General features: G+C 38.1%; 1 protein-coding gene across 1 annotated transcript in view; it reads left to right on the top strand.

Annotated features, from left to right (window-relative positions):
* The window catches only part of Cep128 (centrosomal protein 128), a 362,133-nt gene that overhangs the window by 141,328 nt on the left and 200,989 nt on the right, over positions 1-19,816 (top strand). The window contains exon 18 of the mRNA XM_051150095.1: positions 11,139-11,331. Within this exon, the coding sequence (XP_051006052.1) occupies positions 11,139-11,331 (193 nt within the window). The remainder of the gene's footprint in view (positions 1-11,138; positions 11,332-19,816) is intronic.

Raw genomic sequence — 19,816 nt, 5'->3', positions numbered from 1 at the left:
CAAAAGTTAAAATTTAATACTTTTCTTTTTTATTTTAAAATTCTCTTTCTTAAAAAAATAATTTATTCAGATTACAACTCAGTTGTTATCCCATCACTTGTATCCTCCTGTTCCTCCCTCCCTCCCACTTAAAAATTCTATATTATGGTACCTATTTAGTGTCTGAAATTTTCCATCATAAATCAGCAACCCCTCAACTTCTCTTCTGTTTCTTCTATCACTTTTATGGGCTGTGTAACAACTACTTCTATATGTTAGATCAATTTACAAATTCATTGATTAAAATATATGAAATATTATTAGTCCTATGTACTTTCAGTTCTTTGTAGAATAATTTTTTTCAACTTTAATAAACACATACCTAAGTCTTTTAGTTTCATAATAAAAGCCACCTGTAGTATAAAACGATGAGTTATACTTCCATTTTTCTAGTTTACTGTATGAAGAGACTGTTGGTTCGTTGGCTGGTTGATTGATTGCTGTGCCTTATGCATTATATGTGCCACTGGACTGCCTTCCCCATTCCCACTATGCTTATTTGAAAACATGAGAAAACTGAAGCCTCACAGGAGGAAAGTAACATGCTCATTGCCATGTAAAGAATGGATGAACATATTGCCTACCGTCTGACGTTAAAAATAACGTCTTATCACTGTGTTTGTTGTCATTCCGCCAACACTCATTTATGGTATAATCCTTTGTGTCAGTCACCAAGGCTCTCATGTAGTCTCAGGGCTAATACTGGGTATGGGCAGATTCTAAAACATTCTTTGAAGTATGTTATGTTATTACAGCTGTTTGAAGGTATTGACAAAGGTCCACAGGTAAGTTAAGAAGTAATTGATGATTGTGCTGGTAAGATGGTGGGGTATAATGTTATAGGTGTGTAATAACACGCTACTGCAAAGACTCAACACTTGAATTTGGTCTTTAAAAATTATGTGAAGGCTGGAGGTATGGGTTAGCAGTTAAGAGTTCTGATTGCTTTTCCAGAGGACCTGAGTTTTGTTGCTAGCACGTACAAGCCAGGTCAGAACGATCTGTAACTTCATTTACAGGGGCTCTAAAGCCCTTTTCTGGCTTTGGGGGCACCAGGAACACCAGAGATGCACAGAAAAATGCATAGGCCAAAGATGCATATACATATGCAAAGCATACATGCACATAAAATTAAAATAAAAACCACGTGGGAAGTGGTCCTGGGACAGGGAGTCCCTCTGAAGGTTAGCCATGCATAAGGCAGGAGAGTAAGAAAACCAAATAATGTGAAGAAACACAGAATTTGCCTTACTGTATAAAGTTCTCCCTTTTTCTTCAAAAACATCAATCCTGTGCATTCCAACCATTTTTGGTAGAAATAGATGCAAATTTATGTTTTTGCCTCTTGCATAGGAAATGTGGAATGTACATGTTTTGGTATCTCAGAATTCCTTGGCTGGGACCTTCTGTCATGCATTAATTTAACATTTCTCTTTTCCTTTTCCCTAACTCTGCAGTTCTGACAACAAGAGCAATGTTCTTAGAATTTTCTTTCAAGTTAAAATCTCTATCATTTCTCAACAGAAAGCTTTCACTGCAGTGGTTCAGTTAAATTATGAGAGGCAGAGATGACTCTTAATCATAGTTCTTTAATTTGGGAGCTAGTGAGCAGTTTTCCCTTATCATTTAATGGGATTGAACTTCTGATCAGAACAGCTTTAATGCTGCACAAGACAACTGTTCTGTCCACAGTGTAAAAGGGTGTGATAAAAAATACCATGCTGACCAACTGACTAGGGAGGAATTGAATCTATTTCCTAGAAAGATGGCTTAGGTTATTGATGGGCTACAATCCCGTAATGCCCGTGAACTATGACTAGACAGCTCTATAAGTATTGGAGATAAGATCTGAAATCAGGGGACAAAAACTATATGGAAAGTAGAATTGCTATTCAGCAAGTCCATGCTGACATCTCACAGTATAGGATGGACCTCAGAGGACATTTGGTAATTGTTCTCATAAATCTATGAAACGAATTTCTTTTGTTAGTGTTAACTGTAGAAGAACTAGCAGTTTGGGTAGGTTTTTTATCAATGTCGCTTTGGGTAGCAGTGGCATGACATAAACATGAAGTCCAACTGAGTTGGTTCAGGTTTGCAGATAAACTAACCAGTGGAGCACCAGGATAAGATTTTATAGGAAGAGGGAGCGAGGTAGCTATTAAGGAATGCCAAGGAAGTAGTTCCCATAGATTAAGGATGAGATTTTGTTGTAAATTCTAGCAGACCATGGCAGAGCTTTTGGCTTCCTTTGCTTAACAGAGAATACTATTATGTCTTAGATGCTATATTACATTCTGAGGCACAAACATTAATAAGTCCTAGAGGAACCTGCTTTGTTAGAAAAGGTATGTGACCATGGAGAAACTTTGAATATTACATGCAAGAGCTTTGCTGCATATATGCTGAGGCTTCCATGGAGGTCTGACGTCTCTGATAGATCCATGACACATGGGAGCACATGCATGCAGAGAGGACATGACAGTTACACACAAATTCCAAGTGATTTGGTCAGAGTAGAATCTGAAACGGTGAAGTAGAAAAGGGCAGCGCGGATGCTCCAGGCAGAGATGGGGATTCGGTTTATGGGGAAAGGCATCTTATGCCATTTCAGGAACTCAGATCCAGATTGGTATTTAATGAGTAATGGGGAAGGAACTTGAAAAGAGGAGTGGCATGCTCATGTTTGTATTGTGGAAGTATTGTTCTAGTGATATGAGAACTGGCTTAGAGGTGGTAGGACAGAAATCAGGGAGACCAGCCAGAGTGGAGGGCGAGGCATACTGATGGTTTGATCTAAGGAAAAATTTCAGGGATTTACAGGCACAAAATGATGGGGACAATATTTTGTGATAACATTCAAACAATGATTGTTGTCATGTCAGAAATGATGGAGGCTAAAGTTTTGGTGTTTTTAGGTCAAGCTAGAAGAGTGCAAGAAAGAATTGGTACCTAAATAAATGGGCAGGCAGAGTCCTGTATAGAAAACTAGCTAATAGTGGAATCCATATTTTGAGGTATCTTTTTAGATATTAAAGTTCAAAGAGAAGCAAGGATATGGAGATTTAAATGGAGGGAAATGGGGAATTGAACAAACATCGTTGATGAGATACTAGGGATGAAAGTTGGCAGGCACTACAGGATAGGGCCACATGGTAGTGCGAATGCCTGTCCATTGCAGATCTAAGTTCCAGTTACGACAGTGGAGAACCGATGTTATGCACCAGGCACACTCCTGAATTCTCCGTGGATTACCTTTCCAGAGTCTAGTGTCAATTGTTCCTTTAGTATGTTAAAGATGAATCCTGTGTAGAATGTTGCATCCTTCTTGGCTGTTGCCCCTTCCACTGACTCCTCGAGTCTGTAAGCCGCATGGTGGACTTTGTGCTTTTGTTTCCTTGCTACACTTTTCACACTGTGCATCACTAGATGTGCAATAAATTTTTACCCCAAAGAATCACAGTATTGGGGATTTTGCATTTTTTTCACTCAGCGTATTTCCACTGCTTCAGAATTACAGAAGGACAAGTGGTGAACACATGGAATTTCAGTAACTGTCTTTCCTTGTTGGGATTATAGGCATGGGTTACCATGTTCAGCCTTCATGACATAGTTTAATTCCCAAACGTTTCTTTATTAATTAAGAGCCACGAACTTCAAGATTGTATAAACAGGGAATGCACATGTACAGTATTGGGGAATACAGTGTTCCTGTGTTTCGGTGTGGGATTGTTCTTAGAGCTACACTTCTTGTGTTAATAGTATTACCTGTGCCAGCATTGGAAAGGCCCTTGTTTGCCGTGGTCCTGCTTGGGTGGCTTGAGAAACCCTAGAGTGATGGTTTCTGTTGCAGATCAGGGAACTGAGGCAGCTGTGACTTTGAGTTTTACCTAAGATCAGAAGCTTCTGAGTTACCGAGAATGGTTTTGTACTTTGATTACTGAACTCTTTGTTTCCTATGTCAGTTTTGTGGTCTACATCAACAAAGCTTTCCATTTTTGGATATTTCCTTTTTGTGTGGAAAATATTTGATCTGTATATTCTTGTTTAGGATATAAATAATTGTCTAATTTTCTGTCCTCTCTTTAAAAATATCATACTCAATGTTTTTTTTTTATTAATTTATTCTTGTTACATCTCAATGTTTATCCCATCCCTTGTATCCTCCCATTCCTCCCCCCCCATTTTCCCATTATTCCCCTCCCCTATGACTGTTCCTGAGGGGGATTACCTCCCCCTGTATATGCTCATAGGGTATCAAGTCTCTTCTTGGCTACCTGCTGTCCTTCCTCTGAGTGCCACCAGGTCTCCCCCTCCAGGGGACATGGTCAAATGTGAGGCACCATACATACTCAATGTTTTATTTTTTGGAAATATGCTTTAGCTTAACATATAGAAAATGTACAGTTTAGGGGAAATAATTTAAATATTAAAATGTACTGTTATTATGGAGGTCTTTTTCTTTTTGATCATATTTAGAAGTACAATGTGAAGAAGGTATTACTTACAAATTATAATCCTAATCTGAGTCTGGTAGTACTGGCCTATAATCCCAGCTACTTAGGGAAACTGAGGAAGGAGGATCACCGTGCTGCTCACCAGTGGACTTAGTGAGACTGTGTCTCAAAATAAAAGTAAAAAACGGCTGGGGATTGCCTTAGTGGTGGAGTACTTGCCTAGCATGTGTAAGGCCCTGAGTTTGATCCCCTCTACCACATAAACATGAAAAATTTACTTTTAAGTTGACTTGTATTTGAATTGCATGGTCTGCTTCAGTTTATTTTGGTGACTTAGCATATTCTAAAAAATTGCCATCTTCCCTCCTGGTTCGTATACAAGCATTTTTTCTTCAAAATTGTTTTTAGAGTTTTGATGATGGAAGCATAGTAGTTAAAGCAGCAAAATTATGGGTCGCAGTGTTACTGCTGACTACATAAGCCATCATCTTTTATGTGAATTTTCTGTTTTTTTCTAGTTTTGAGGTTTGAGTCATTACTTAGTGACTTTGCTGTATTATGTTATGTCTCAGTAGAGGGCTCTCGCAGAATAGAAAGATCCTTGTGATAGTTTTGCTGGCTGCTTATGAATATTCCCACCTAATTAGGAGCTGGAACTACAGAGATAAAAACTGCCTTATTTCCAAATTCCCTATGTTGGTTTATTTAGCACTGCGTGTTGGTGTTGTTAAATACGTGAGCCTATTATGCAATCTGTAAAACGCTCCTATGAGTGGTTAATAGAGACCTCTCTGCTGTATGATTAATAGGCTTGCCAGCTAATTATAATTTGCAGTGGTTAAAGTCCCGGCTTCCAAGCCACTTTTTCAAGATACTTAATGAAGTTGCTGGGTATTTATCTAAGAAACACGATTTCTTTAATTGATTATTGGTTGATTAAATTTCCATAAATTTTAATTTTATTTTGGATTATTAATATAGTCTATTTTATATTCACTTTGTATGAAGACTCTAAGTATAACTGAATCTTAATTTTGTTTGATAGTAGGATAAAGCCTTGGCAGGAGTCGATTGAAGTCGGTGGCCACATTATAGTCGTCTCTTTGGCTTATCTTAGCAAAACTCCACACACGGACTGGTTGTTTAAACAATTGTCATTTGTTTTCTCACAGTTGGAGAGGTGAGTCCAAGATAAAGGTGGCACTTTGGCTATCTTCCTGGCTTGCGGAGGCTACCCTGCCTGGCCTGTGTCTTGCTCTGTCTTCTGTGTACATCACATGGGAAAGAATTTTGGCCTCTCCTCTTACAGGCACAGCAGGTCTCAGGGTTAGGGTCCTACCCTTACAGAATGATTCTCATCACTTCCCTCAGGGCTATGCAAATACAGTCATGTTTAGGCTTTTGCATGGCTTTTGAGAGGATGAAATTTAATCTGTAACAAGCCTGACTGATGGCTTGTTTAAAGAATGTTTTTTTTTTTTTTTTTTGGTTATGTTGTTGTTTTTAACCATAATTTAGTAGTACAAGACAGATTCCTTGTGTCTCTATTACTACTGCTCATCAATGCCAATGACGGTACCGTCAAGAGAACGGAGGTCAGACACTTAGATGGGATTGAGCTGAATGGAGCCAGGAAAGGATCGCTTGGGCTGAGTTTCTGTATTGGCAGTTATATCACTGAGACGGAGGCTGGCAAGTGGTGGTCTTAAGGATTTTTGTTTGAAAAGTGTTTCATTTGCAGTGGTACTGACTGAGCTTGAGAATAACGAGGAAAAGCATTGTTACAATGTGGACATAGTTTTCCCCTTAGGAGGTTAGTTGACCCAATAAAGCCAGGGTCTTGTTGTTATGTGCTTGGGAGCTATGGGACATGAGAAGAGCACTGGGCCTGATCACATTAAAACTGGTATACCATGGGAGGGAAAGTACTATTTTAATTTTTTTGTTATATATACACTGTTTTTAGAGTTACTTTTAGAAAGGCCCATCGTATTTCAAATATTCATATGTAGTTCCAAATGATAAAATAAGGAAACAACAGCCTGACTGAATAGGGTATTTTAAGAAGCATGGTATTTCTCTTGCCCCTTACTATAGTTCCTCTCTGGTTCCTGGAGCTATTTCCTTTCATCACATCTCATGCAAACCAATCAAATTTGCTCCCAGAATAGGAGGTCTTTTTTTTATTTTTATTTTTTGCTTTGTTTTTATATGAAGTTGAAAAGCTGACTCCATTTTTCATTTTTCACAGTCCTCTTGTATAGCTTGTGGCCCACTGTGAACCCTGACCTTGTGTCAGCCTGTATTCCTTTCTTATTTTTTTTTTAGTGCATCTTCTGGCCCTTTTAAGTGCCATTCTGTACATATACATTTCTCCTGTTTACAAAGTTATATCATTTTTTTTTTCTGTGTTAAAAGATGCTACAGTTATACCATAATGCTAATAAATCAATATAATATTCTGACATTTAATACTATTTTTATAATATTGAGTAATGCTGGATCTTGGATCAAAACTTGGAGAACTAATGTTTACCATATTTCCATTGGGGATAGTTAAATAATTTAAATACTTCAGTTTCTAGATAATTTAAGTTTGAAATCTGACCACGAGAGTCTGCTTTTCATACCACTTCCCCAACTTCTAAGCATATTGGGTAATCCATGCTGCTGCTGAGTTAAGTAATTTGTTATTTGACCACTATTTGAAAAAAACAAACAAAAGAAAACAGAACAAAAAACCCCAAACCCCAAGAGTTTGTAGCTTGGGAGTGCCATGCCATAGCTACTGACCCTATATAAAGCGGGTAGTTCCCCAGCCTCTCCTAGCACAGATTTTAGCACATCCCTGCTGTGCTTGTATTTTGTACTTCAAGTTGGTAGTGCGAAGCTGTTAGATGTGTGACTTTTGAATGGTCATCAATGTCTGCGAGGATTACTAATTCTAAAAGAGACATGGAAGTTTTTTCTTCTAAAATGAGAGTTTTTGTTGCTAATATGTAAGATGCGATGGCTTTTATTTTAAGGACTTTGTGCATGAGCACTTTATCTGTACCGCTCCCACCTCTCCCTCTCCTCTCAAACTCCTCTTGTGCCCCACCTAATTTGTGGTCTGTGTTCTGATTAATGTCATCATGTATATATACATGCTTGTATGTATATATAACCTACTGAGTCCAGGGATGTGCTCATGTGTACCTCTGGCTGGGTAAGCACTTGAGATTCAACACTGTTTGTGGGAGCTCATCCCTGGAGGAAACCAGTTCTTCTCTCAGCAGCTATTGGCTACTTTTAGCTCTCTATGTATGTAAGGGACCATGTGGAATTTCTGCTGTCCACATCATCATCTCAGCTGGAGGTCCCAGTATGCTGGTCTTATTCAGAACACCCTATTGTTGAGGTGTGATGGGTACATCCCCCTGTCATGGCTAGGAACATCTAGCAACCATGTTCTGGCCTCTGCAGGGGTTACACTGCAGATGTATCAATTAAGGCTGGATACACTGTAGTCCCTCATTCTCTTCAGTTTGACCAGTGGTGGATCTCTGTAATAATTTCCTTTGGTTGTTTAAAGAAACTTCTTTGATGAGGGATGAGAGCTACACTTAGATGCCATTATAAAGGTAAGTATTTGGAATAGAATTAAAAGTTATGTTGGGTTAGACTAATGGTGAACGTAAGTTTTCTTCTCAGGTCTCTGACTTCTCGAGCCGTGGATAGTTGACTAGGTTTCCAGTACCAGGTACAAATACCCTCCTGCTGGGCAAGCCTTAAGTACAATGGAGCAACCTTTGGTTTTCCATCCTCAAGATAAAAGTGCCACTCTTGTACCATGAAGATATCTTGGCAATCCAGTTATCGTGGTTCATAAGCTTTTCAGCTGCGTAGGACTACCAATTGCTCCTCTCCCTTGGCAGCTTGCATAGCACCTTCCAGTACATTCAGAGTCTCTTCTTAGAGAGGAGTCTTCAAGATCAGTTCCAGATTGACTCTTTCAAGTCCTGTGTTCAAAGTATGTGGAATCTTCAGCAGTAGGCTCTTGCCTTCAAGTTCTGGAAGGCAACTAAAGGTGATGGTAGCAGACCATGTTGTTTTGGGAGACTGTTGCATTCCTCCAACCAACAGCTTGCAGGGAGGTTTGCCATGCATGATACTGGGGTTTTGCATGGCTCTTGTGTGATGCATCATCACCAAAATTACATAATTCCATTAAGTGTGTGTGTGTGTGTGTGTGTGTGTGTGTGTCTACATACACAAACCCATCAATAGTATCATTTTATCACTTAAACATCTCACTTTTCACTTAGTTACATGTGTGAGATCCTTTGAAGTACTTGATGATATACTAGTGCCAATGTGTTAGCATTGGCTCTTTCTATAGAAGATTTTAGATAAAGATACAGCATCCTTAGAAAAAGTTTTAAAGATATAAATCCCTTACAACAACAACATTGCATGCTTAAACTACTTGAAATGCCAGATACACAACAGAAAGTGTTGGCTACTCAGACCACCATTTCCAGAAACTAGATCTAATCTTTCTTCTCTCCCACTACATCAAGCCAGAAATGGCCACATGCACAGAGAAGCTTTCAGATGCTTTTCTTGAAGCAGTAACAAGATTTTGTGAAGTTGAAATACAGGCACAATATAGAGATTCAGGTTGTGGTTTTAACATAGAACACTGCAATGGCAGGGTAGGCATTGTCTGTTACTAAATTAATGACTTAGTGCTTGAGTTTGTTTCAACTGACTATAGCTAGAATTAATAGTTACATAGAATAACTTTTATTGCATAAGACTTTAAATGCACTCTTAATTTAAATATTCTGGCACTGCAGAAATGAGTAGACTAAAACCGAGTCATGATCTCCCTTTTTTCTTACCTATCATTAATAGAAACAATCACCATAATAGTAAGACACTTGCCCTTCTTGCCTTATTTTGGGTAGATGGAGTGAGCTACAGTTACTTTGTTCATGGATTCTTCTTTTAACATTACAAGTGAATTAAATTAGTTTTTCTTCTCAGCAATCCTTGGCATTGAGAGCATCTATCTTGTAGCTTGGCTTTTGGGCTCCATCACTAGTCTTCTTGGCTTTAGTTCCTGTCTCTGAAAGATCACTTTCCTGCTTCATTTTGCAGCGTTTGTTCATTATGTCTTAAACTACCTGCTGTCTCTTAGCCTCACTGGGTGGTCATACCCACTTTGAGAACTTTAGCTGCCTCCATTGTTGAGCCACACACACATGCACACATGCGCACACACACAGTACTCAGTTGAGGTGTGCTAAGTGTATTTAGTATGTTCATGGAGTTGTACAGCCATTGGCACAAGTTTAGGACACTTTTTTACCTAGAAAAAAAAATCAGAACTTTTCACTGTAGCTTCCCAGCCTACCTTTCACCAGCTCGCATGCTGCACAACTGCTAACCCCCTTGTTTCAAGTGCTTTGTTTAGTGTGCATGGGAAATAAATGGAATCATGCAAACATGTTCTTTTGTGATTGCCTTTTCCATGTAGATGAATGTTGTTGTCACAGTTGCCCATTGGTTTCATGCTGTGTTCTTCTTGCTTCTGTTGCCATATAATATTCAATTGTTTGCATAGGCCTGCTTTATTTATCCACCTCTCATTTGATGGATGTTTTGGTTTCTCTTTGGGGATTGTTGTAAATATGCTGCTTTGAGCATTCCTGTATGACTTTATCATAGGTTTCATTTATTTATTTTACTTAGAATTGCTGGTTATATGGTAACTATGTCTAACTTTTGTACAACTGTGATAGTTTCCTAAAGAAGAAATGTGTATTGTGTACCTTTGCACCAGCAGTCTCTCGGTTTCAGCTTCTGCACGTATATACTAACAGGTCTCTTCTCTTACCCAGCCTGATTTTTCACTTTTATCAAATACTTTACCTAGCTTGCTTTTGCCTATAGTAAAGACTTTTGAAAAGTCAACTGGGTTAGTTGGGCAGCCTATCTTGGGAATTCTTAACACATTACAGAATCAGTATTGATTAAAGGCAAAAAAATATATTGTCTTTACATTCTGTTCGAAATGATTGAATGTTGAAGGTGAGTAAGCTTAGAGTGTTTGAAAAAGAGTTGTGTGAGCTAACTTACCTTCTTACCTATGTGCCACTGCCGATGCTGCTCTTCCTGCCTACAGTCTTCTTGTCTACCTGATTTGTAGGATGTATGGCCCAGTGTATTTTTAGTCGTTGTAACTATGGATATATTCGTCTACCCCCATCTCTAAATTCAAGTAGTTCAATTCTGAGGTGGTTTTTAAACTTTAAGTTGTTGTACTAGATTGTCTTCTTTGCCAAGCTAAGGGACTAGCACCTGTGTCACGGTCGGACATTTAACTATCCAAACTCTACTCTAGTGTTGTCTTTCCAAATGTAATGGAGTGTACTGCGTATTTCATAAAAGATTTGACTTTCATAGCTTAATCCCTCCAATAACATTTAACTCCTGTAAACTTTAAAGCAAATTAAAGGTTTAAATTTTTCTGTGCTTTCTCTTCATGTGTTACGATTATTGTAATGTTACTATTCTTTGTCTCATAGGCTGTTATCATCTGGATTTTTATATTGCATTTTAATAAGCATATATAAATGTCTTTTTTACTTTTAGACCAAATTGCAGTGGCTGTGTGAGGAACTGAAAGAGAGAGAGAGCAGAGAGAGGACCATGCGGCAGCAGCTGGCGCTCTGCAGACAGGAGCTCAGGGAGCTGACGGAGCACAAGGAATCTGAGCTCCTGTGTCTCTTTCAGCACATCGAGAGGCAGGAGCAGCTTCTGGAAGAGTTCCACCAGGAGAAGAGAGGTTGGTCCACCCTTCCCTCCTCCTCACCGTGGGGTTTGGAAAAGGCCTGCTGCTACTTCTTCACTCAGGACTTTTCCCAGATCATTTTTCCCCCCTTGCCTCTCATCTTCTCATCTTTCTTCATTACTGTGACTATCAGAGCAAACTGTTGAGTCCTGAGAAATTTCTTCTCATCTTTCTTCATTTCTGAGAAAAGCGGGGCAAACTGTTGAATCCTGAGAAATCTCTTTGGGCTTTTGATATATATCTGTGGGATGTGTGTAAGAATTGACTTGGTAAGACACTCTCTTCCCCCCTGATAAAAAGACTGAAGCACTTGTTTGGTATTAGGGGATCTCTTCCTGGTGGTAAGAATATACCAATGTGTCAACAAAGGAGGAAGTCCTTTATTCAATTTGCGTTATGCAAGTGCATACAATAAGTAGACGCATGCATAGTAACAGGGCTAAGGAAGGCAGAGTGTGGAAGAATGATGGCAGAGCCAACTGTTACACAACAAAATGCATATACTGTACATCATAGCAGGAAATGATGCCTAAGACCCTGCGAGGTCAGCTTCTGTTGTCCTTAAGCTGCTATCTTATGCCTTATTGATGGACCTTACTAAGAATCACAGGAACTTATTGTAGTGTCCCCTTAAGAAAACCTGAAACTTAGCATATGACAGTCCCTTGTATAGAACATTCCTGATAACAGTGACTTTATTTCCAGTTTTATATGCATGGAAGGATTAAGTGCTAAAGGAGAAATCATGTCTTAATAGTGCTATTGCTGAGACTTGCACATCTATGCCACATTCAGAGAACTCTTGTTCCAGGCCAGTTGGGTATTGTTAGTTGTGGCTACAAAAAATGTCAAAGAATGTGTTTCTATTTCTTCTTACTCACTGTAGAATAACACCTGCCTGTGGAGATCAATGCTGTGTGAGTTTTCTGTACTTTATGTGATACTCTCTAGTTAACACTAGATTACAACTCAGATTTATTGTGAATAAATAGTATTTGACCTTGTAATAATTTCTTTGTATTAGGATTAATGTGCATCTAAAATCCAAAAAAGAAAACATTTGTACACCTAGCTCTAAAAGGAAAACTACTACTAAGATATGAAGAAGGGAATTATCTCGTAGCCTATGAGAGAGTAAGACCTCTGCAATAGAGGATAATGTCTCAGTTTGTTTTTAGTCAATGTCTTTTAACCAAGAATCCTAGTGGCAGGCACTAGAGGAAATAAACACCATCTACTTTCATTGTATGTATGTATGTATGTATGATGTATGATGTATGTATGTATGTATGATGTATGTATGTATGTATACATGTATGATGTATGTATGTATGTATGATGTATGTATGTATGTATGTATGATGTATGTATGTATGATGTATGTATGTATGTATACATGTATGATGTATGTATGTATGTATGATGTATGTATGTATGTATGATGTATGTATGTATGTATGATGTATGTATGTATGTATGTATGATGTATGTATGTATGTATGATGTATGTATGTATGTATGTATGATGTATGTATGTATGTATGTATGTATGTATTTATGTTTAACTCAATGATGGAGAGTTTCATCTTAGCAGTAGTAGCTGCAGTTGGGACAAACACCTACATGATCCTTGCCCAGATAACTTACTTTCTTGTCTCGGTGAATGTCCAGAATATACAGTTAAAAAATGTAATGGGTGGGTAATGAATCCCCTGGGACATAGAAACATGGTTTCTGGAACGAAGTGGTTAGCAAATTTTTGTTTTTTCCAGGGCCTAAAACATGGTACAGTAAGCTATCAAGTATTTCGAGTCAGAAATTGGACAAGTAAATGAATGAATAGGTACAGTGTCTATCTTTTTTTGGTATTTGGAAACAGTTCTCTGTCCATCTTACAGTAGTGGTAGTCACAGGATTTATAATTTGTTTCTTTATGGCAGTGTTTTCTAAGAGATTATTGACTTGTTAGGGCACCATAATATTGATATAGCAATTCTGGCTCCATTTTGTTTTATGATTTGAGTTACCTTCTTAGTGTAGAAGGAAAAATTTCAAAATATGTAAATGCTAGAAACACAATAATATTTTAAAACTGTGTAGATGTTTAAAATGGTCTCAGTTCATAAAAGCCAAATAGACATAATTTAGACAGTTATGTTTGCTGAATTTATAAGCATAGAAAAACTTTAGTGTAACTATAAGTATTGATTGGAAGAAGTCATGAACATAAAGGTTGATAAAATAATAATGGGTGGGGTCAAGAGTAAATGAAGGGAAATGGATCTTGGAACAGTCAAGGTTAGAGGAGTTATAAACATCTTTCCATAATGTTTTGGCTCTTTGAACATACTGTTCTTTTATGCAGATTGTCTTATGACAATGATGTACGTAGTCTTTTCCTTATTTTGACTGTTAGCTTCTTAGGATTTGTGATTCGGACTAATGATCTTGACTTTGTGTAAGCACAAAGAATAAGTGAGTGTGTATCTTGTCTGAAAACAGGCAGTGGAGAATAGATAGAATGACCCTTTGTAGAAAATGATGGAAGGAATCGGAGATAGCCACTGGATTTCCACTTAACGCCCTCTGCCTTTTGGTTTCTGGAGACAGTGTCTCACTATGTAGCCATGTGTAGCCTGTGGCTCTGATCTGCACACCATCCTGGCTTCAAACCTGAATCATTCTTCCTTTGCTTTTAAGTGCTGGCATGAGAGGACTTTGAGCCACAGTGTGTACTATTAACTGTATCTTCTTGCAGTCTGATTCCAAAGGCTAATACTGCAAGTGGTGGGTATCCAGAGGACAGAGCATGCTTAATAGCGAGTCAGGTATATATTTCACTCATTATGTGGCCTTTACATGTGGCTTGTGAGTGAGTTACACAATAGACAACCCAGTTTTTGTTTTCAGTGTTTTAGGGGCTGATATGCTATTTAAAGCATTTCTTTGGAAAGCACTCGATTTACATAGTTTCATGTCTATCTACCATATCTTTGTATATAAATGGTGAGCTCAGGTTTTGGTGATTTTTGATTTTGTTTTTCAGATCTGTGTGTTGCTGTTCCCGCTTTTCTGAGTTTTATGAGAGATTTCTCTGTGCTACTTCTGAAATTGATGTTTGATAGCTGAACAGAATATAATTTCCTAGAATTCAGTTTTGGCACAGAGACAAGGAAGAGCCCACCAATTATAGGCATTTTCTTTATCACATAGATTAGCAGTGAGATCCCATTTGAGTTTTGTTTGTATGTTTTTAATTAGCTGTCCAGCCACACACCCATTGTTATTATTTACCAACTTATGTCAGTTAAATGTATAACAATGATACTTACAGAAGTACTAGTCATTGTTTCTTAGTCTAAAGATAAAGGAAAACAGTATTTTTCTTATTCCATTGTGGAGTGTAATGTTTATAGAATGAAATAATTTAAAAGAGATCTTTTAATATCAAATTACTCACTTGTTTATATTCTGATTAACTGAACTATGTTGGGTGTTTTTTAAAATTACCACCTTCTTTAGACAGTCAGTGATGGTGAGCATTAGAAACAGTGAAAGATTAATTCAAATAACGAATTAAGAATACTTTTTAAGAATATTTTTTAATTATTAAACTTTAGAGTAATAGGACTATGACTGTTCTTTGCTGTAGATTAAATTCTAATATAGCATTCTTTATAAGACATGATTGCTTAACCTAAGTATGTATGTCATGACGTTTAAAAATTGAACTGAATATTTCAAAATACAAGGTATATACATTGTATATAAAGTTTTATGTTGTCTTTTAGTTATGGAATTTCAGTTGGAAATGTCTCTTAAACTGTTAATTTGACACTTTTTTGGACAACATTTTAAATCTCCTTATATTGATGACAGGGAGGACTCTTTGTGGTCCTTGCATCTTTCTTTAAGCCTTTAATGTAGCAGTTTTCAACTTGTGGGTCACGACCCCTTTAAGGGTCACATATTGGATATCCTGCATATTAGATATGCAGGAACAGCAGCAGAATTACAGGCATGAGTAGCAATGAAATAATTTTATGGTTGAGGATCACCACAATATGAGGAACTGTGTTAAAGGGCCGCTGCATTAGGAAGGTTGAGAACTACTACTTTAATGGATTGGATGATGTCCATGTGTGGAGGGGCCATCTGCTTTCCTCAGCTGTTGATTCCAGTGCTAATACGATCTAGAAACATCCTCCCAGAGACACACAAAAAATACGTTATTGCCTGGAGGCCAAAGATGGCATCAGATCCCCTGGAATTGGAATTCCGGGTGGTCATGACCTGCCTTTTGTGTGTCCCTGGAGTTGAACTCTAGTCCTATGGAGGAGCAGGAAGCATTATTAGCTATTGAGTTAACACCACAGTCACTGGCTTAGCAATTTGATTCTAGCTTTTGAAACCAGAGTAGCCAATAATAGAGAAAATTGTTTCTTATGTTTTGTTGGAGTAAAATTCTTTGTGTGGGAGAGTTCTCAAAGAAAGTTTGAAATACATTTTCTTCTGAGATCACATAGGTAGTTCATCCCATCAAATTCTGGAGATTACTCATTTGGCCTCCCACCCCATAATGTTGATTTGGAACTATGAATGTTTATCCCACTTAAAGATATTCATTAATTTTAATCATGTCCTGCTTTGGGAAATGTCTCTACTCATACGTAGCCCTGTGCGAGCGATTACGAGGCCTTTATACTCAACGTTCACTCTTATCTTTCTAGAGATGGCTGCTTGTGAGAGCTTGATAGCACACAAGCTTTTTATGTAAACTGTTTCATGTAATCTTTCAAACAGCTATGAGGTTCTTGGTCTCATTTACATTTGAGGCAGCTGAGACTCAAAGACAAGTGTGGGCTCTTAAGTCTCCAGGACTAGGCAGAGAATTATAGGTGGTAGAGGTCTGTGAAACCTAAGGGGGCGTTCCCACTACCATATGGCAAGGCAGCCTGAACCAGCCATGTCCTGGGAACTTCAGTAGCTTTAGAATCAGAGTCAACGCCGCCCCTTCTGCCCCCCAGATCTGTTCCACAAAGTTATAAAGAGATCAAATTTTTTTTCAACATCTTATAAGGCCTGTTAGAAACCTCATTCTCTTTGGCTGTCATGACAACCGGTAGAAATGCTTGTTGAGAAAATATAATTCTTTTTTCCATTGGACATTAATTTCCTTTCACATTGTTTTAGTGTGCGATAAATTTGAATATCTTACAGGAACACCAAGGTTCAATTTATAAAGTAAATTCAAATTTTATGTAATATGCAGCTTTACCACAAGCCAGAGACAAACTGAACCCTATCTTATCTATTCCTGGACCGTGGAAATGATGACTGCTTCCTCTTCTACTGTTTCATCCAAAGCTACATTTTTCTGTTGTGCCTATGAAATGCAGTATGATTAGCCAAAAACTTGCTGGCACACACCTTTAATCCCAGCACTGGGGAAGCAGAGGTAGAAGCTGGAGGTTCTTTGTGAGTTCGAGGTCAGCTTGGTCTATATAGTGAGTTCCAGATCATCCAGGGCTATGTAGTAAGACCTTGTTCAATCGGGGGGGGGGGGAAGGGGGGGCAGGAAGGGATTAAGAAAAACCTTGTAAAGGACAATGTGAAGAATGGAAAAGGTGTCTGTGTCCTCTAAGATACTCCCTAAATTCACCAATATTAATACGAAGAGAGATAAACCAATTTCATTGGAATAAGTTTTCTAGCCTTATATTACCCATGTTCAGTTGTTCTTAAAAAATAAGCCCCAGTAGAAATAAGAGGACCACCCCTCCCTCTCCCATACTGCACGGTTCCTTTTGTCTCTCTTCATGCAGTGCCAAAAATGCCCTAGACTTGACTCAAACCAGAAACAAGGACATTCACAAAGATAAGCTTCACTGTGCTCTCTGTTAATAAAATGCTAAGCTCTCATTGCCTTGGCTGCCTCAGTGATGGTAGACTCTTTTCCCATACATCAAGGGAAGGAAGATATCACGAAGATTTGGGGCTTAGAATGGAAAGGTGAAAGGTGTGCTAGATGTCTAAAAAAAGGATCTCCCTGACTTTAGTTTTTTTTCACGGACATTACTTCATACAACCCTGTATCCTTTCAAGACTGCTATTGTCAGACTAGACTGAGTAAAATGGTAAGAGTGTTTATGAGGGCATCTAATGCAGTCCTTCGTAGGTTGCCTTACTTGTGCTTTCTGTAAGATCTGCACACTTAGCAGAAGATATCACTGTTTGATTGGTCCATGCAAATTAAGTAATTGTAACCAGTACTATTTCAGAGTTCTATATTTTTGTGTTGATATTTTCTCCAAAAAGATTTTTCTTAAGATTTTTAGATTTCAAGTTTCAGTGTTTCTCTAATCTGTATGAACTCCTGTATCCAATTCTAACATAGTTTACTTCTTGGAATTGGATGTTGTTTCTACTTGAGTGTTTAGTTTTCACTGGCTGTGGATCTTTCCTGTTGGGGTAGCTTGAAATTGAGGGAACTTGTATAATGGAATAGTAGATAATAAAGAATGAATTTTCTGCAATAAAAAGTTTGAGGAAGAGAAGAATGAACTAGAGTAAACCCAGACCTAAGAGCTGAACTCAGTTGACCCACAGAGAAAACAAACAGCCAGATGAGAGACAGACAGTCAGACAGACAGGCAAGCAACAACACAGTTGCCTAAAATACAGGCAGCTTGAAGTAGAATTTAATAAGAAGCACCACCTTCATTTTTTCCTCAGTACTGACATAGTGTGTGAATGAAAGAAGGATTAATAAGGTGGAAAGAACAAGGGAAGGACTAGAGAAAGTTGAATTTTGTGGGACCCCACCCAAAACAAAACAACAACAAAAACATCAGACAACCACACGAATACATAGCTTCACATTGCACATTGTATTTTTTCTAATAGCAAAATAATACAAATTCATACTTTCTTATTGAAATGTTAGCAAGTGTCTGAGCGCTCTGTTGACCTATTAAGTGATCACTAGAAGTCAGCAGTGAAGTCCTCACTGGGAACCCAAATGTGTAAGGTGCCATTTAAATTTATTTTTTACATATGTGTCTTTATTGTTAATGTGAGCATAAAACGATTTAAAAGGTTTTCATAGCTTAGTTTTAGGTCTTTTTCTTTTCCATAGAGTCTAAATTACACAGATAAAAATTGGTCTATCTTGTTTGCGAAATTTGTTATTTCGCAGTAATTAGAGTTGATGACAAAGAAATCAATTTATGCAAGTTCTTTTTATTGTCATGCATATTATTAATGATTAATTATGTTTATATTATTAAGCTTAGGCTGCTTGTGGATCAGATAATTTGATGTGTTAAGAATTGTGCAGAACTATAGAGGTTGGGTTGGGAGATGAATGCATTGATGATAAGTTCCTTTTCAGGTTTTACAAATGTAAAATAGAAGGCGGGTCTCATGGTACCAGATGGAGAGAAGCATCTGTAAGTAGCAGCCTTAGTACTGGGTACCCTAGAGCAATATAATCTCAGAACCTCTAAAGTCAAAGTACATTACAGAACCAGTAGTGGTGCCCTGTTTTCATTCAGCCTTCCCGGCTTGAAGCTGTGGGGTTTAGTGAAAATAACCATTTTTACATTTTAATCATTCTGTTTCTACAGCCCAGCCTCTCTGGGTTCAGCACGGTGGTGGTAGATGGTTTGCTTCCATTTTGTGTAAGTTACTATTTGGTAAAACTTCCCAGAACACTCTGCAAGATCTCAGCAATAGCTTCCAGTTAGCTCTTCATCTGTTCTCAACTGACCTGGCAATCCTGCCCCTCTCTGTGAAGTGGGCTTTGTATAGTCTCCCATTGCCTCAGCCAATTAGGACCTTAAAATTAGGCTTTGAGGAACCCGGCCCATGCTTCCAGAAACATAATAGCGCTACTTTCATTGAAGGAGATGAGAAGTGTTTAAGTTTGGCCAGTGAACAAAGCAAGGATAAAAAACAAGAGCTAAAATCATAATTAGCCCTGAATATTTTAATGCAAAAAGGGTATCAGCTTTTGGACACCATCTCACCACTATGTTAGATTTTCCTCCATAATTTATAGTTCACATTTTTCTTTTCATTGCGTCTTATAGGAGCAATTAAGTTATAGAATAAGACATTTGGAAAAGGGTATTACGTCTTTACTTTTGAAGAAAATAGCTTTGCTGTGTTAGATTTAGGCACGAGTGAAGGCATTTCTGTTGCTGCAAGCCTGAGTAAAGTTCTAGGATGTGAGTCCTCTGATTTGGTAGTGAGTGTATGGTGGTTTTTCATGGGTTTCCTACACACGTTTCTGTTGTCATAGAGTGAGCACTCTCTTGTCTATTTATAGCAGTTTGGCCCCTTTGTGGACTTCCACTTCAAGGATTCTGCCATTTTTTGCACTGATGAAATCTTTTGCCCACCCTACCATGCTTGATTGGCAGTGTCCTTTGAAAAGGCTGAAGGAGGAAGGAAGCTGACCCCTCTATTGCCAAGT

The sequence above is a fragment of the Acomys russatus genome, chromosome 1 (assembly GCF_903995435.1).
Source record: "Acomys russatus chromosome 1, mAcoRus1.1, whole genome shotgun sequence".
Classification (NCBI taxonomy): Eukaryota; Metazoa; Chordata; class Mammalia; order Rodentia; family Muridae; genus Acomys; species Acomys russatus.
Note: the sequence above shows the minus strand (reverse complement) of the source record. Positions and strands in the feature narration are given on the sequence as shown.